The sequence below is a fragment of the Larus michahellis genome, chromosome 2 (assembly GCF_964199755.1).
Source record: "Larus michahellis chromosome 2, bLarMic1.1, whole genome shotgun sequence".
NCBI lineage: Eukaryota > Metazoa > Chordata > Aves > Charadriiformes > Laridae > Larus > Larus michahellis.
Genome location: NC_133897.1, coordinates 116371957 through 116388457, shown reverse-complemented (window position 1 = coordinate 116388457; position 16501 = coordinate 116371957). Strand labels below are relative to the sequence as shown.

The 16501-nt window shown below is 37.9% G+C and overlaps 1 protein-coding gene across 1 annotated transcript in view; it reads left to right on the top strand.

The window, feature by feature from the left end:
• SMCHD1 (structural maintenance of chromosomes flexible hinge domain containing 1) overlaps positions 1-10330 on the top strand; it is an 84998-nt gene extending 74668 nt beyond the window's left edge. The window contains exons 41-48 of the mRNA XM_074576780.1: positions 445-567; positions 839-1029; positions 1852-1961; positions 3090-3160; positions 4854-5025; positions 7056-7214; positions 7935-8049; positions 9091-10330. Of these exons, the coding sequence (XP_074432881.1) occupies positions 445-567; positions 839-1029; positions 1852-1961; positions 3090-3160; positions 4854-5025; positions 7056-7214; positions 7935-8049; positions 9091-9205 (1056 nt within the window). The 3' untranslated portion in view covers positions 9206-10330. The remainder of the gene's footprint in view (positions 1-444; positions 568-838; positions 1030-1851; positions 1962-3089; positions 3161-4853; positions 5026-7055; positions 7215-7934; positions 8050-9090) is intronic.
• The last annotated feature ends 6171 nt before the right edge of the window (positions 10331-16501 follow it).

Genomic DNA, 16501 nt, shown 5'->3' with positions numbered 1-16501 from the left:
GTCATTAATCACAAATCAGTAAAATTAAATTATACTCGTTCTGCAATCATGATACCCAAGTTCCCCAGCTGGCTAAATTTTGCTGGCCTGGACATACCCTTCTAAAGTGGTACCCTTTTGTACATTTGTCGTTGCCTTTTCCTACTGATTTAAACTTTCCTCAGTTTTGGATTTAATCAAGCTCTGGTAGCTCTTTGCAAAAAGGTCCCCGAAGGTCTTTAAAAAAAAAAAATAGTAGTAATTAAAAAGTTCATAGTCACAATTGCAGTGTGCCTGCTCTTGTGCTCCTCTGAGATTATATGCAGTGGTCCCCTATATATTAAGAGTCTGTTTCAGATTATTGAATGTTTTTTGTTAGGAACTTGATTGACAACAGGTAAAGTAACTGCTTCTGGAGCTCAGCCTAATGATATAACCTTGCTAACTTTAAATTTCAATTCTCAGCTTCAATATGTGGATTCTCTTATAAAACAAAAGAAGTTGGACCAAGAAAGAGTAATGAAACAGCCAAGGCGAACTTGTACCCTCCCAAACTATCCAAAAGGCAACCAGGATATTTTAGGCAAGGTGAGTTTTCTCTCAGAGAGCCTTCAAATGAGTTTTGTTGGTTCCAGGAAGTGGTAGTGATGAAAAATTAGCCAACTGAATATTCAAGTAATTTTTGAGGAGCGTTAAAAAGAAGATAGCATTCTTAACCCATCAGATGACCAGCTCTTCTAAGAGAGCCATCAACAGGGGAATTAGATATCTGATTGAAGTTGCAGGATGATTGTGATGAGTATGAAAAGGGGAGGTGGCTTTGGCTTCTGTTTTGACTGTTGTAACTTCTGTGTTACAGATTGCACATTTAGCACAAATTGAGGATAACGAAGCAGCAAAAGTTATCTCTTGGCATTTGGCAAGCGACATGGACTGTGTAGTCACACTGACTACTGAAGCCGCTCGTTCTATTTTTGATGAAACACAAGGTCGACAACAGGTGTTACCCCTTGATTCTATTTACAAGAAGACACTCCCTGATTGGAACAGGTAGAGAAAGAACAATGAAACTTCTGCATTTGTATTACATACTTCAACGTTTGTGGTTTTTTTTCCTCTAATTTATTTTTTAAACTTTACTCTTATTAAAGATTCAAAGTATAAAATTTCTGGCTTCATAATTGTGGCAACAGTAAAGTCACTTGAATTGTTAGCCGAAATCATAGCCTTATATCTTTAATTGCTGTGTGTTCTTTAATAGGAAGCTTCTATTAAAAATAAAAGAGTATTTGCCTTTTTTTTGTTTATTTACTTCTACCTGTTTTCTAGAGCAGGAACTTTTTTTTAATAATTCTAGTGCTTCAAATCAAATTCTAACTTTTTAAAAAATCTGATTCTGGAGTACATTCCCTAAAATCATGTGTAGTAATAGAAATTCATTCTGCTGTTTTGGTTTCCTGGAAGATAAAGGAAAATATAATAATTCTGTGCCTGAAAGTAATTTGCTTATGAAGATGACTGCTGATATCATAAAGAATGCCTTTTAGAAAAGATGGGATGTGCAGATGTATTTATAATGTCCAAAATCTCAGTTTTTATAAAATACTGCATTGAAACTTTTCCATAAAAATAGTCATATGAATTTGTTGGATATATGTCTCATTACAAATTAGCTTTTCACCAAAGCATCTTTAATATTACTGGTATTTCAGATAATGTTGGGGTCATTTAGCACCTCATGTGGAAGTGTTAAGGTGCATTCAATTCAGTTTGAGATTTCTGACTAGATTGTCACAAGTAATAACGAAATATGGACAAATTACTTTTTTCTCTTCTTTTTTTTCTCCCTCGCTCTCCTCTTTCTTTAACTAGGCCTTTACCTCACTTAAGAAATGGAAAAATCTGCTTCAGAGCTATTGGAAATCCTGTATTTGCCAGAGATCTGTTAACTTTTCCAGATAATGTAGAGCATTGTCAAACAGGTAAGTGATACAAAGACATTGTTCATAACTGCTTTCTTTTTAATAACTGAAATACACAAACATCACAAATCATAACCCATTCAGTAATTTTCACGAAGACATTTGCAAATACCAGTGTATATTCCTCATGAGGTCTGCTGGTAAAAAGAGGATGATGATACTAGTGTTAAATATTTGCAGGTGACTGTTGTGAAAATTTAGCAATGACTGCTGTCCTCTGCTTGTTGTTTTATTTTTATATTCTCTACCATATGTAAGTTTGGGTTTTTATAAATTGCTGCAGCATTATCTTATTCCCAAGCTCACGTAAGCAGTTTTTATGGAGATCTCAGTTTAGGGAACCACCAACCTCCCGCTCTTTCTAACAATGTAGCAGTACCTACCTTCTCCTAAATTAAGTAGACCTACTCCTTGATATGGAGAGTTGGAATCTGTAATTAGTTCAGTAAGTTTTACATTTTACTTCACAACTTCTTAGTATTGAAATATTCCTCTCTACTGTTAATAAAGAACCAAATTTAGTCCAATTTATTTTCAGAAAGTTAGATACTGTCAGAGAATTTAACTATAAATTCTTCTTTGTGTCCCTTGGGGGAATTTAAAAACAACATTGCTCGACATATCTCATGCAAGGCTACATCAAGTCAGGCTTTGTACAGAACAGTCTTTTATTAGCAGAAGAAAAGACTTAAACTCAATTGGATCATGAGCCTGTGAATGGTGTGGTTTTTTTTTTTTTCTTTGATAACCCACTGAATATTAAGAAACACTACAATTCAAAGAGGATATAAAAAAATGATCATTTATATAATTTCCTAAAGCTTGGGGTTTTATTATGTGTGTTTTCATAAATGTAAATGTAAGATATCAAGAGAGTGCTTTGGTGGAAAATAGTCAATTATGCCATAATACTAAATTTTTTTCTTTATGAATTCTTTGATGAAAACAGGAGATTGCATATTTATCCCAATCTCAGAATAAAATTTTGTTGAAAAAAGATAATGGACATGGTATTTCCCTTGCACTTGTTTGAAAAGCTGTAATAATGATGCCTCAGAATTGATTTTTCAAAACTCAAATTATTTTGTTGTGGAGAAATTTCATGGTTCAAAAAATTACGTTTTTCAGTGTTTGGGATGCTCTTGGGTGACACTATCATTATAGATAACTTGGATGCTGCCAACCATTACAGAAAAGAGGTATGTTTCAATTATTCTTGTGACTTTTTAAAACAAATATATTGCATACATATTTAATACAGTACAAACCTAGAATAATTGCTAAGATTAGTGCTGCATTAGTTATAAGTGTGCTTATTGTCTGTAAGCCTCAATGCACTTCACAGTGAATGAATTCATTGTTATTGGCACTGACAAAATTTACCTCCGTTCAACAAATTCCATTATGCCAATGTTGTCATGAAGCATGGGACCGTGTTTTTAAGGACAAACATTTGTAGTTTTGCTACTAGTGTTAAATGCAAATTCTTCGGTACTTTCCTAGTCTGTGTATGTATAATAAAACAGTGAGTCTGAGGCACATGATAAAATTTCAAATACACTAAAATGACTAAGATCTTGATGTGAAACTTACTACACCTTTCTGTGGCCCATTTTATTTAGGTTTAGTGGGACACATTTTAGCAGACAAGAGTCTCTGAGAAAGTCTTGACACTGGGCACTTTCAGTCTAACAAGAATTGAAATAATGATTCAGCATAAGAATGTAGAACTGTACTTATGAAGCATTAAGCTCTTGGGGCTGGATATTCTTTTTTTTTTTTTTTTTTTTTCCCCTCTCCAGAAGTATAAGAAATTGTACTGCAGGGTGGTTCTTAAGAGAACAACAAGTTAACAAGGAACTTCTGGTGCCATCTAAGATTAGTTGCTTGTTTCATTCTTTCACAGTCAGTGCAGCACGAGTTTCGTGCTTTGGGCCTGACCAGATCTTCTACTTGGTGATTCTGTTCCCTTTTTATTGACTACTGCTGGCTGGTAGCCTGGGAACAAGGACTGTCTTGAATGGTTCCAAAGAATGTCTCAGAAATATGGATAGAGTCATAGTAAAAAACAGATGATTGACATTAATGTTTTGATTTCCATCATGGGTTACAACCATCTCAGTGTCCATCAAGTGAACAAATAGCTACCACTTTTCAACTGTGAAGACTGTATGTGCTTCTTTCATTAAAAAGTATATATTTTTTTACTGCAAAATCAAACAGAAGAGACAGGAGAGTCGGATCTTGGTTGTTAATCAGTGTCAGGAGATAGACCATCTGTGTCTGTTCAAGAAAAGGAGTTTGTATATGTAGTCATTTCTCAAAATGAGATCTGGATCATTTCACTTGGTTACTCTGTCACCCCATTTGTTTCAGTCACCCACCCCAGGTAAATTTCATGAACTGTATGGAAGTTTTATTTAATACAATAATAAAAAAAATCTTGGATTTTAGATGCTTTAAATCCTGTGCATTTAAAAAAAAAAGCTATCTTCACCAAATAATTGAATAAGTTCTCACATTTTTTATCAACACTAATATTTATTGCCATTACTTCATAGTATATGTTGATAATTAGCTTTTTCCCAGTATAGATCTAAATTCTGTCTCCAGACATCTGTTAAAATCTGAGGATACAAAAAACCCCAAAATATAGTTTTCATAATTATCAGTGGTGCTGTTTAATTTTAATATATGTATTCTATTACTTGAAAGCAAAAGTCATAAGATGTAATTTCATAAATTATTTTCTTATTAGAGAACAAGCTGCATCATACTTCAAAGATACAAAGCTTCACAACAGCATTGCTGAAAACTTAGATTTTTTTTTTTTTTTTTTTTTTTTTTTCCCATGGAGTTACTAATTTAGTATCACTTTTTGTACCTGTGTAGGTTGTTAAAATTACACATTGCCCTACTTTGCTGACGAGGGAAGGAGACAGGATTCGCAGCAATGGGAAATTTGGAGGCCTTCAGAATAAAGCTCCTCCAATGGACAAACTCAGAGGAATGGTATTTGGAGCACCCATGCCAAAACTTTACTCTACTTTCTCTGGACAGATAGGTGGGTTAATGAAGTAATGAAAACACAGAACTTCCAAAATTATATTGCATGCCTATGTTTGTTATTCTCTTATGCAATATAAAAAGGAAAACTTCAACTTGGCATAAAGTTATTTTTAAGAAATATGACCTGTACAATGTCCTATTTGAGAATTTGCCTTGTCTTATAAAAGCTATAGCTATTAAATTTCCCGAAGGAAAATATAATAATCATGAGATATTCCCCATTTTTCTTAGCCTTATTAAAGAAAGAGCTTAAGCAGTGGTAATCATTCAAACAGCAGGTATGAGAAGCTGACTGAATTCCAGCATCCTTGAAAAGCAGAAGTTTCAGGTCTTTCTCCTCCAGAAAAACCATACATCGATTTAGGATTTCTTACTGTGCAAGTAAACTCTATGAAGCAGTGGTTGAAAAATTCCTGTTCTCATCAGTCATGCTCGACATCATCTATGTTATTTCCCTAACAAGAAGATACCTTGTATTTCTTGTGGGATCACTGATGTTTCATTATGTGCTTGGATTCTTTCTTTCAGAATAGAGATTATAAATGAAGTTAAAAGATGGCAGCCTCTGACATGTAACAGCTGACCTGACTGATTTTGTAAAACACTGAAAAGTCTTATTCACAAATAAGATTGTCCTTTCTTTTGAAAATTAAGTATTTGAGAACACGAAGTTTTTCTATGACAGTATTCCTAGAAATGCCCAGTGGAGAGGGGTGAGGAGAGAACGAGAGAGACAAAGCACATGTACCTATTAGAGTAGCCTTATGTATGAGTAAACTACTTAACGTAGACCAGTTGAGTGAGAAAAAAGACTAAAAAGATCTTTCCTAGGTATTTCAGTAAAAATATGTTACATGTAGGAAAAACACAGTAAGCCATTTCAACTGCAGACTGAAATATGCTGGGTTTAGCACACTTTATATTTGTCTATCAACACATTTTCAATTGTTGAACTCAGTTATTACCCAGTGTGAATTAAATTGGAATTGTCTATAATTCAGTACAGGAACAATCACGGTAGAAGAAAAGGGCATGTTTTAATTTAATTTGGATAGTTACTAGACATTTAAAGGAAAATAATAGTGAAATTCCATATAAAGGACAGCACCTCATTACACAAGACTTGTTTTGAACTGAATTCCAGCCTTAACATTAGTTGTGACTTGCTGCTCTTCTATATTTGTAGCATAAAAGGAAAGTAGTTACTTAAACTGTGATTACACTGACGAGGTACTTCTGAAATAAATCATACTAAGAATTTACAGTGCCTTTTGTCAGTCTGCAGTAACTACCTATGTGAATGCTTTCACCCTGTGGCAAATGTAAGGTAATTTAGTGTTCAGTTAAGCTTTGTGCAAGCTACCTCATATTCACCACAAAGTGAAATGAATGAGCCTGGGCTAACATGCTTGAACCCTTTCTTTATTATTTGACGTATTTATTGAATGCCTGGACGAAGAAAAATTCTTCGTTTCATATGTTGAAAGAGGAGCAAAGTTTGTCAGCAAAATATTGCCTTGTTTAAATATCCATAGGTGGGACAAAGTGAAACTCGGAAAATATTCTCTTGTTCCACAAGGTGGACTAGAATTCAAGCCAGTAGTACAAGCTTCAGCTTTGTAGCACTAGAAGCAAAACATACTACAAGTACATTTAATGGCATCAGAGGTAGAGGATTCAGTTTGGAGCACACAAGTGGCAACATGTGTAAAGAAATACCTACTTGCCACGTCATTTTCAGAGTTCACTGGTACTTTACTGTGATCTAAGATACGGGCTCAAAAAGAAGAGAGACATCAAAAGACTGGATGTGATTTTTTTTTTTTTTTTTTTTCAGTCTCTTTACAGTCATTTTAAGAACAGCCACTGGTCCACTATAAGTTTGGGTGGGTTTTTTTTAAGTAGCACTTTTCAAAGATCTGTTTTCTTGTCAATGTTATACATTGGATTGCATTTGGTAGCCTTCTGACTCAAAGTGACCACTTATTTACTGTTTTGTGCGTTATTATTTTATTCTTCAATTAGAACTTCTTCAGCAATACCGTACAGCAGTGGTGAAACTTGATAATGTGAATAAGGACCTTGATTTACAGTTGCAGTCACTTAACACTCCAGAAATGCAAAAGAAAAAACAGGAACTTGCCGAACAAGAGAAAAGCCTCATGTTAATAGAACAAAAATTGGGTAGGTTATTGTATTGTATTTTTGGTGTCCTAAAGGAGGAGAACTGTTAACTGCATCCAGATGTATTCTACTGTTACAAACTCACAAGTTCAAACAATGAAAGAAGATTGTTAAAATTAATTAAGAGCTTAGAGATGTCTCATGGTAGGGACAGAATAGAAAAACTGTATGTAGTATGATGCTGCAGATATTGCATAGGCCAGCACTGCCCTGTAGTGTGTTCAGATAATAAAAACGCGGTCAGTTAGTGTCTTGTGAACATGAAACTATGATCTCACTAATAGGAGATTATATAACTGTTAGTCTGGCTGGCCCAGTGCTGGAGAACATTGACATTCTTTTTGCAATGACTGCGCAGTAAAGAGCTGAGTTGCTTTTGCTAAGGAAACACAATCAAAACACCGTACTATAAAAAGAAACACCCCTAATTCTGCAGGGATAGTATTTCTTAGAAATGTTTTTTATGTCAATATCAAATAATTTATGATATTTCAAACTATATTTTAAAAACCAACATTTACTCTGTGACAACTGCAAATAAAACAAATGTTTTTACCTGTCATCTTTGAACTCAATTTTAGACATAAGGTAACAATAAAATTTATGGCATGCCTAAAAGCCTTACTTCAAAGGTTTAACATTACTGTTACAGGGTTCATTTATAACAAATATGATTATTTTTTTTTTTTAATTTGTTCTGAACTTGCAACTTTTTCATAGGTATGACTCCATCAGATAAAGTCATGGAATCATTTCAGCCTATGATGTTGGATATGCCTGACACTCCCATCCCTCCCAAAAGAATGCGAAGAGAAACAGTAAAAAAATTGTATAGGTAAGTCTGGTCTGAATCTAGTCGTTACTTTCCCATATCCTGAATTCAAAGCAAAAACTAGTTTAGATTTTTTGCATGGAAATTTTTTTTTTAATTTGTATTTGTATAGAATAACCAACAATGAGTAGAGTTTGCGTAAGGCTGATTTTCAAAGTATTTATTTCCTTTAAAGTTTCTGCTGTTATTTAAGCTTGATATAAAGGTTTGCTTACTAATTCTGTTTCTCTTTCTGAACTGATTGATTGGAATCTTTGTGCATTCTTGTTCCCCGTATTTTCTGGTATACTCAACTCTGTTACACCCCAGAAGTATTTGAGATGGCTTGGCCTGTAAACTCTTAAGGTTTGATGTCAAATACTGGGCAGATGAACAGAGAATGAATTATTCTTGCAGAACAGAGAAAGAATCATTCTTACATAACTTTTTCTAAGTAACTGTCTGAGGTGAGCTGGTGGTAAAGCATTTAACACAGTTACCTCTTTACTTGTGTATCTATCATTAGCTTCTGTGGCTAATGAGCATTTGTACACACACAAAAAACCCCAAAAAAACAGGGAAATCTGTAAGTCTGTGTCTTTGAAATGACATGGAACTAACTTTTCCATTTCTCATGTCTCTCCTCATGGCTGCATCGTTGTCTTTGCTGAACTATGGTCATATTTTTGAGATTACTTAAATCTTATTCAGTTGCATTGTGTAAATCTCGGAATGAGTTTTCACTATATTACTGTGTTTCTTTGTTATTTATATTTGCTATTATTTTAATTTTTTTATCCACATGTAGAACTTAAAGGGTCATGTGTTTAAACTATGTAATATTAGCCCAAGGCTGTTCCTCATTTTAACAGAATAATTACAAGAATAAGACGCTGTGCACAAATACAGGGTTTATAATATTTATACTAGTGGGAGGTCTGTGTTTTTGCATCAACTATCAAATATATATATAAATAAAAGAGACATATATTTTTTATAGATATATATACACACACACACAAAAGGGCTTGGTTTATAAGGTACTGTGCTGTGTTTTTTGTTTAGCTCAGAAGAATGGATCTCCTGTCCCTCAAAGAAGCAGCAGCAACAGCAGCAACAGCAACTGCTGCAAATAACCCCTTCAGAACTTAATGGACCTCCACGAAAGAGAAAGGCATAGACTGATGACACTTGCTGGAAATAGCTATGCATTGAAAATGTGAATACGTTCAGTTAAAAGAAATTCACGTTGTATTACCCATTACTATGAAGATTTTTATACCGATAGAAGATACAAATGTATTTCAGTTAGTAGTAACAAAAATTCAAGTATTTAACATTGATAGCCTAATTTTTGTATAGTTAATTTTCATTTCTAAAGGCTCTCAGAGTTTTTATGTTCGTGTGTGAAAAAAGCTTAAAATATATCCTTTTTTATTTATGAAAAAAAATCAATCTTTTCAATAAAACTGCTTCAATACAAAGCACTTTGAGTGCTAATCGATTGTAATAAGTCAGTCAACAGATTGTGCCATGAAATGAGATTTTAATTTTAAAGAGCATCCCAGGCAGTCTTGGGGAAGAGAACTTTCTGGACTGCTCTTTTTTGATGGATGAGCTGTCAAGGTAATACCAATTTAAAAGGGGAGGCTGGAGCAGCGATATACTGAGATCTAACCACAGCTGTTTGTAGAGTCTTCAGTTACCTACAAGCCAGTGTCTAAGGCTGTGTCCAAGGTGTTGACATGGAAATTCTTATCTCCTTCAGACAGTGACAATGGAAAAAACAAAGTAGTAACATGTGAGTATGAAAAGTGTAACGGGTTCACTATTTTATGGGTTGCGGGAGAGTGGTGAGGAGGTGCAAATGAGACTTAATGTTGTACCAATGCTAACCACTTTTCAGCATCTGTATTACCACAACCCTCATAAAAGAACTCCGCTGCTTTAACAGGTCAAAAATCGGTCTTTGACACCAAAAATGTAATTATGACAGAAGGACTTGAGTAGGAAGTGGCAATGTCACAAAGGAAAAAGAAAAATCCTTACAGCTGAACTGTGTGTATGCATTTTAAGAGTTGGAAATGGAGACTTAAGCTGGAGGTAAAATAATCATGTTGGAAAACTGTAGATTTCTGAACAGTATTTTACTTTAGCAGGCTGTCTCCGGCTTTAAAAGAAAAAAAAAAATGATGATTCTGTTGGCTTTCCTAAATACCAAAAGAAAATTAAAGTTTTTCCATGGTTTAAGAAATGGAGTCTTAAAATGCTACAGAAAGTAGTCAACAGTTAAATGACACAAACCAAAAAAAAAAAAAAAAAAAAAAGGAGAGTCAAAAGTCACCTCTAGTGATCTGCACCACAAGGGTTTTTGTAATGATCAGGGCAGAAAGGGACCAGGCGTAATTAAAGATAGAATTTCAGCCAGGGTCAGAGTGAGCAGCTGGAAATAGGCTTGATTGGATGAAAAAGGTAGGGCAAGAGTAGAAAGCTAAACACCAGCCTTAAAGAATTTCCGCTTTGGAGTGAAAGCTGGTATCAAATCTACTGATTTATACTCACTCAGCAACAAACATTTTATATACAACTTTTCTGAAAGGGACTTTAAGCTTAAAAAGACATGATACATCGTGCTGGAAGTTTCAGAATGCTGGTTGCTGCTGCACATCTCTGTGACATTTTAATAAACTGAAATTTCTGCAAATTAAGGATGCAATGCATTCTCTGGTGAAAGGTTCTCCAAAACCTCAAGTCTTAATGGTAGTCTAAATTATTTTAGACATCAATTTGTCCTTTTCTTAAAGAAAAAAAATATATTCAAGTATAATGTAAGATCAGCCAAAGACTAGGCTAGCCCTGCCTCATGCCTTTTCCCTGCGTTCCTAAATTTAGACATCAAGACTTGAACCAGGCAGCCATAATGGAGGGTTTGCCACAAAAGAACTTGTGCCACCACACTAAGTGACTCGGTAGTACTTCTTTTAAATCATAGAATCTTCATGGTTGGAAAGGACCTTTGAGACCATACACACACAAAAAAAAACCCAAACCCCTACAATCTCTGCCACTAGAGCGTGCCCTGAAGTGCCAAATCTAGACGTTTCTTAAACACCTCTAGGGATGCATTTATTTTAGTTCTGACATTTGCCTAGTCCCAGCTTTCAGCCTCTGGCTGACCTTGAATCCTATTTGATTAAACACCTATTGTAGGAGAAATGTCTCCTCTTGAAACTCATCTCTTGCCTTCGGTGGTCAGTGTAGGCACTCCCAGCGCCACGTGATGGATCTCCCTGCTGGAAGAAGGAAACAGGAAATTAAGGATGGTTTCCAGAGTTGTGCAATAGCTAGCGGAGATTTCAGGGAATTTCACCAGGGAATTTTCAGGATTTTTCAGCAGAGCAATTGCAGGTTATTACAGTGCAAGTTACGGCCTTGCAGAGCTTTTTGGGGCAGCTGGTTTGGTCCTGACAAAACATTAAAGCTCTGGAGGTAAGTGTCCATTTTATTTTTTTCTTTATCCATTCTGTACTCTGTAGCAGAGCAGATTAGGGACTGAAAACTAGGGTGTGGATGTTCTCACTGATGTTGTGAGGGGCTGGTGGAGCGCGGTGCAGGAAGTGTGAGAGGAGGTGGTTCTTGCTGGGGCCTGGGCCAGCTCATGGCACACAGGAGCTGGTTTCTGATGGAGGCTGGAAGCAGCTCCAGGTGGGGAAGGGCTGCTGCCTGCTGCTGTGCCATGGGGAGACGGAGCAGCTGCTCAGCAGGACTGGGTGGTGATGGGATGGGGGAGTGGGCTGCGGGTGCATAAGGACTGGCCTTGACTGAACTGCAGCCGGTGGCACGAGGCACAGAGCGGAGCTGGCTGGGAGCGCCCTTGGCAGGAGAGGAGGCAGGAGCAGCTGGGGGACCCGGGCAGGACAGGGTTCACTCCGCAGAGTGCAGGCAGGGTTTCTTTGCCTCAGCTTGTCGAAGGGAAGAAGAGTGCAGAGGGAGCTCTGCTAGCAGGGAAAATGGGGATGGAAGTAAGAGTGCCTCCTCCAGACCTCACCTTCTCCATTTTTCCCCAACAGAGACTCCTAGAGACAGTCACATGGTGCTGCTGTCCCTGTGTGGGGAAGCGTCTGCAGTGGGCACTACTGTGCAAGGACCTATCGCTGTACCCTGTCAGGAAGCTGAACAGGAGGCCCACTGCTGTGCCAGGTGACCCCACTGCACACGGTGGGCTCTGTACACACACCATCCCCCCTCCCCAGCAGTTTTCCTGCTCAGAAGGTAGATTAGATTTCCCCCATTGAAAGACCTGAGACCTTGCCCTTGCCCCATCAGACGCCAATATCATCATGTTGTATGCTGGGCTCATCAGCGAAGATGGAAATCGGAGCACTTGTCACTTAAACAAGGAGACCCAGGGAGCTGCACCTCTATGGTGTCAGCTGCTGTGTTCTCCCATAGGACAGGCAACCTCTGACAAAGCATACCAAGAGGAACCTAATGTGAGCTTGGGCTTGCGTCAGCAACTGTACTTCTTCCCAGTCTCCCTCCCTTCAGCAGAGGAGAAAATGGCAGGGCTTTTTTTCTTTCACCCATCCCTAAAGGACCATAGCTTGACTTGATGCGTAAGATCCTCTTCCCCTAGGCTGGTGTGTACTTCAGGCTTTCTGCTCTTCCTCCTTTAGCAAGCAGGGATGCAGAAACTGCCTGTGTCGGGTGAGTGGGGATACCCCTTGTAACCCAGTCAGTGACAAGTCCTTCCTTTCCAAACCACGCAGTTGTGGTGTTACAGCCCCACCATCAGTACCATGGCCCCGGCTCCACAACTAACATCCCAGTATTGCCATCTTTTCCGGTACTTCTCTAGCCACATGTATCTCATCTGTGACTTCTTTCTTCTCCTCCAAGGCCTCTCTGAGTCCCATTATCAGCCAGGGCTCCAGCTCAGGGAAAAAGCAGTGAAAGAGAAGGAGGAAAGGATGATGCCCAGGGGAGCAAAAGGAAGGCAGAGCAGTAAGCGAGGCGGGGAACCACTGCAGGATGATGCTATGCTATTGCTACCTCAGTAGCCTGGATGAAAAACGCACCCATTCCAAATGTCTGCTGAGACACTTTGTGAGACTCGAGTAGTAGAATTACCGGATGTTTTATTCTGAAGCATCCGAAGTAGGTGCATATTGGATGAAGGTAGGTTTATATTGCTGTTCTGAACTCCATTTCAGCTAAGCTGGTCAAGAGATACGCAGTCACTGCTGATGAATGGTCCATACCATCAATTGCTCACAATAGGAAGAGAGGTAAGTTGCTTGCTGTAATGTGATCTTTTCAGGAATGCAGTTTGGTGCATTTTGCAGTTATTCCTCCATCCCTTTTGCTGTGTGGTTATAGATAACTGGGACCCAGTAGTTCAATTGAGGGGGAGGTGGAAGTGAAACAAATTCAGTTGTCCTTCTTGGTGAATGAAGCACAACTCAAGTGGTGAGCAGTCAAAGCAGGTCTAGCTCGCTGAGGTGTGTGTGTATGTTTGTTGGTACAGGAACAGCAATCCCCCAAGATATTTGAAAAATCACGGCAGTCAGGTGAAGTCCCCGGTGACTGGAAAAAGGGAAATATTCCACCCGTTTTTAAAAAGGGTAGAAAGGAGGACCCTGGGAACTACTGACCTGTCAGCCTCACCTCTGTACCTGGGAAGCTCATGGAACAGATCCTCCTGGAAGCTTTGCTAAAGCACATGGAGGTGATTTGAAACAGCCAGCATTGCTTCACCAAGGGCAAGTCCTGCCTGACCAACCTAGTGGCCTTCTATGATGGAGTGACTACATGAGTGGACAAGGGAAGAGCTATGGATGTTGTCTATCTGGACTTCTCTAAGGCCTTTAACACGGTCCCCCAAAACATCCTTCTCTCTAATTTGGAGAGATACAGATTTGATGGGTGGACTGTTCAGTGGATGAGGAATTGGTTGGATGGTCACATCCAGAGAGTAGTGGTCAACAATTTGGAGCAAGTCCAGAGGAGAGCCACAAAGATGATCAGAGGGCTAGAGCACCACTCCTATGAGGACAGGCTGAGAGAGTTGGGGTTGTTCAGTCTGGACAAGAGAAGGCTCCAGGGAGACCTTATTGTGGGCTTCCAGTACCTGAAGGGGGCCTACAGGAAAGATGGGGAGGGACTCTTTATCAGGGAATAGCGATAGGATGAGGTTACCCCCTCTTAAACTGAAAGAGGGAAGATTTAGTCTAGATATGAGAAAGAACCTTTTTATGATGGGGGTGGTGAAACTCTAGAACAGGTCTCCCAGAGAGGTAGTAGATGCCTCATCCCTGGAAAGAATCAAGGTCAGGTTGGACAGGGCTCTTGAGCAACCTGATCTAGTTGAAGATGTCCCTGCTCATTGCAGGGGGGTTGGACTAGATGACCTCTAAAGGTCCCTTCCAACCCAAACCATTCTATGATTCAATCGAAGATCTCCATTTTACTTGATGCTGCTCAGGTCTTTCAATGTTCATTAAAAATTAATGTTAGTTGTTCAGGCAAATATTCCATTCCAAGAGTCAGTTTGCTTCAGACTTCCCATTCGTTCTTTTTGTTGCTGATCCTAACAGTCATTTTCTAACGATACTTTCATCCTGCTTTATCACAGTTTGTATTTTCTGACTCCTCAAGTGTACTTCTCTTTTAATTTCTTTTTTTTTTTCCCCATGTGATAGCAACAAAGGAGTCAGTGGTTTTTTTAAAGGTCTTTTTTTCATCTCTTTTCCCAGCCAGATTCTTAATCAAAGACTTTTATGATTACAGAATGCGGCTGAGGCTGTCGTGGTGTCATTTTATGGACATTGAATAAAGCATTAGTAAGGAACTCTCATTAAAATGTTGTCTGCCTTCATGCATCAACATTTTCTCCCAATAAATTCTGCTCCCAAGGTTTTTTCACATTTAGGAAACAAAGCCAGTTAAGATTGCATTTCATTAGCACACGGCAAGTATAATCGTTTCCACTGAGGCAACACCACAGAACAGATCTGCAGTCAGTTCCTTTTCACCTGCCGGGATGCAGTCCAGCATAGGAGAAGCCCAAATTAGCTTTAGTATTTTCTTTTTTAAAAGTCTGTTTGCTTATCCTCTAGCAATTAAAATGCATTTTACTGATGGTAGCAGTAACAGTATCTTTCGGTATGAAGTAGCTCTTAACCTCCCTTTCTGCCTGTTGCTAGAAAGGGTGTATCCAGTGATCTTGACATTCCTGCCACGCCAGATCATCTCCCCAGGCTTCAGCAACAGGGATCATTTCTGTTTCATAAAAAGTATAGCCATGTGTATGTGCATACACACACAGAGATATATCTATATATGCATACATATAGTTCCTCTACTATTCCGTATTTCCATAAACAGGCTCTTCCACACCCACTGTGACTGTGGAAATTCATAAAATTGCAACAGAGACAGAGCGGCGGTGTTGACTAGATGTAGTTTAGCTGCACAGATAATCTGTCTCTGCCTGTGTTACATGTCTTCTCTCCAACGAAATGCTTCCAAGGAACAGGCAGTCTCAGCTGAACAAAGCTTGCATATACTTTTGTGCACATAAACTAATTGAATGCGATTTTATTTTAAGCTAACCTATATATAAAAGTAAGGAAAACTTTCAGATATTAGAGGCAAACAACGAGTACCTTCAATTTGCAAATATATTAATTCCTCAATTTTTACTGTATGTTTAACATATGTTAATGGCTTCTTACAACTCTCACTAGTTTTTATAGGACAGAGTATTTATCAGGGCTCTAAAGAAATCCCCACTCATTACTTCGTGTGTAATTATTTTGTAGGATGCTAGCAGCTAGCTGTTTACGACTACAATATTTAGGCCCTGTTTGTATGCACAGAATCAAGCACACATGTAGTTTGCAACAGAAACGGGCCACAAAGAATAGACCTTCCTTCAATTTCCCAAAATTGAAAATATTTAACAACAGAACTATTTGTTTCCCAGTCTTACGTGAGAACAAAGTGTGCAAAATTTTCTGAATTCTTTTTCATCTAATAACATAGTCCAAGAATTTTTGCCTAAACTATGCAATATTCACTTTTTTTATCAAACAAATGTTCTAGTTGCTTGAAGGATATTTAGTGGGCTCTCGTTTCCTATTATCCACTCCCTCTTTATCCCTTATCCTATAACTTTGGCAAATCAAGTAAACTGTATCATGCAAGAAGTACACAAATTGTTGCATTCAAGCTTAATTTCTTGAACAGGAAAATTACTTTATTTTCCCCCAATGTACTTGGGAAGTTTAGAAGAATGGTGAACCAATTCATTAACTGCGGGAACCTCTCATTCATAATTTTTTCATTAAAAAATTGGTAGGTTGAAAAGTTACTGAATAAAAAACTGGATTATTGAATTAAAAATTGCTGCTACATTGTTTAATGGAAATGATCCCAAGAAAACTAGAAGTTAACTTTCTTCAGTAAACAGTTA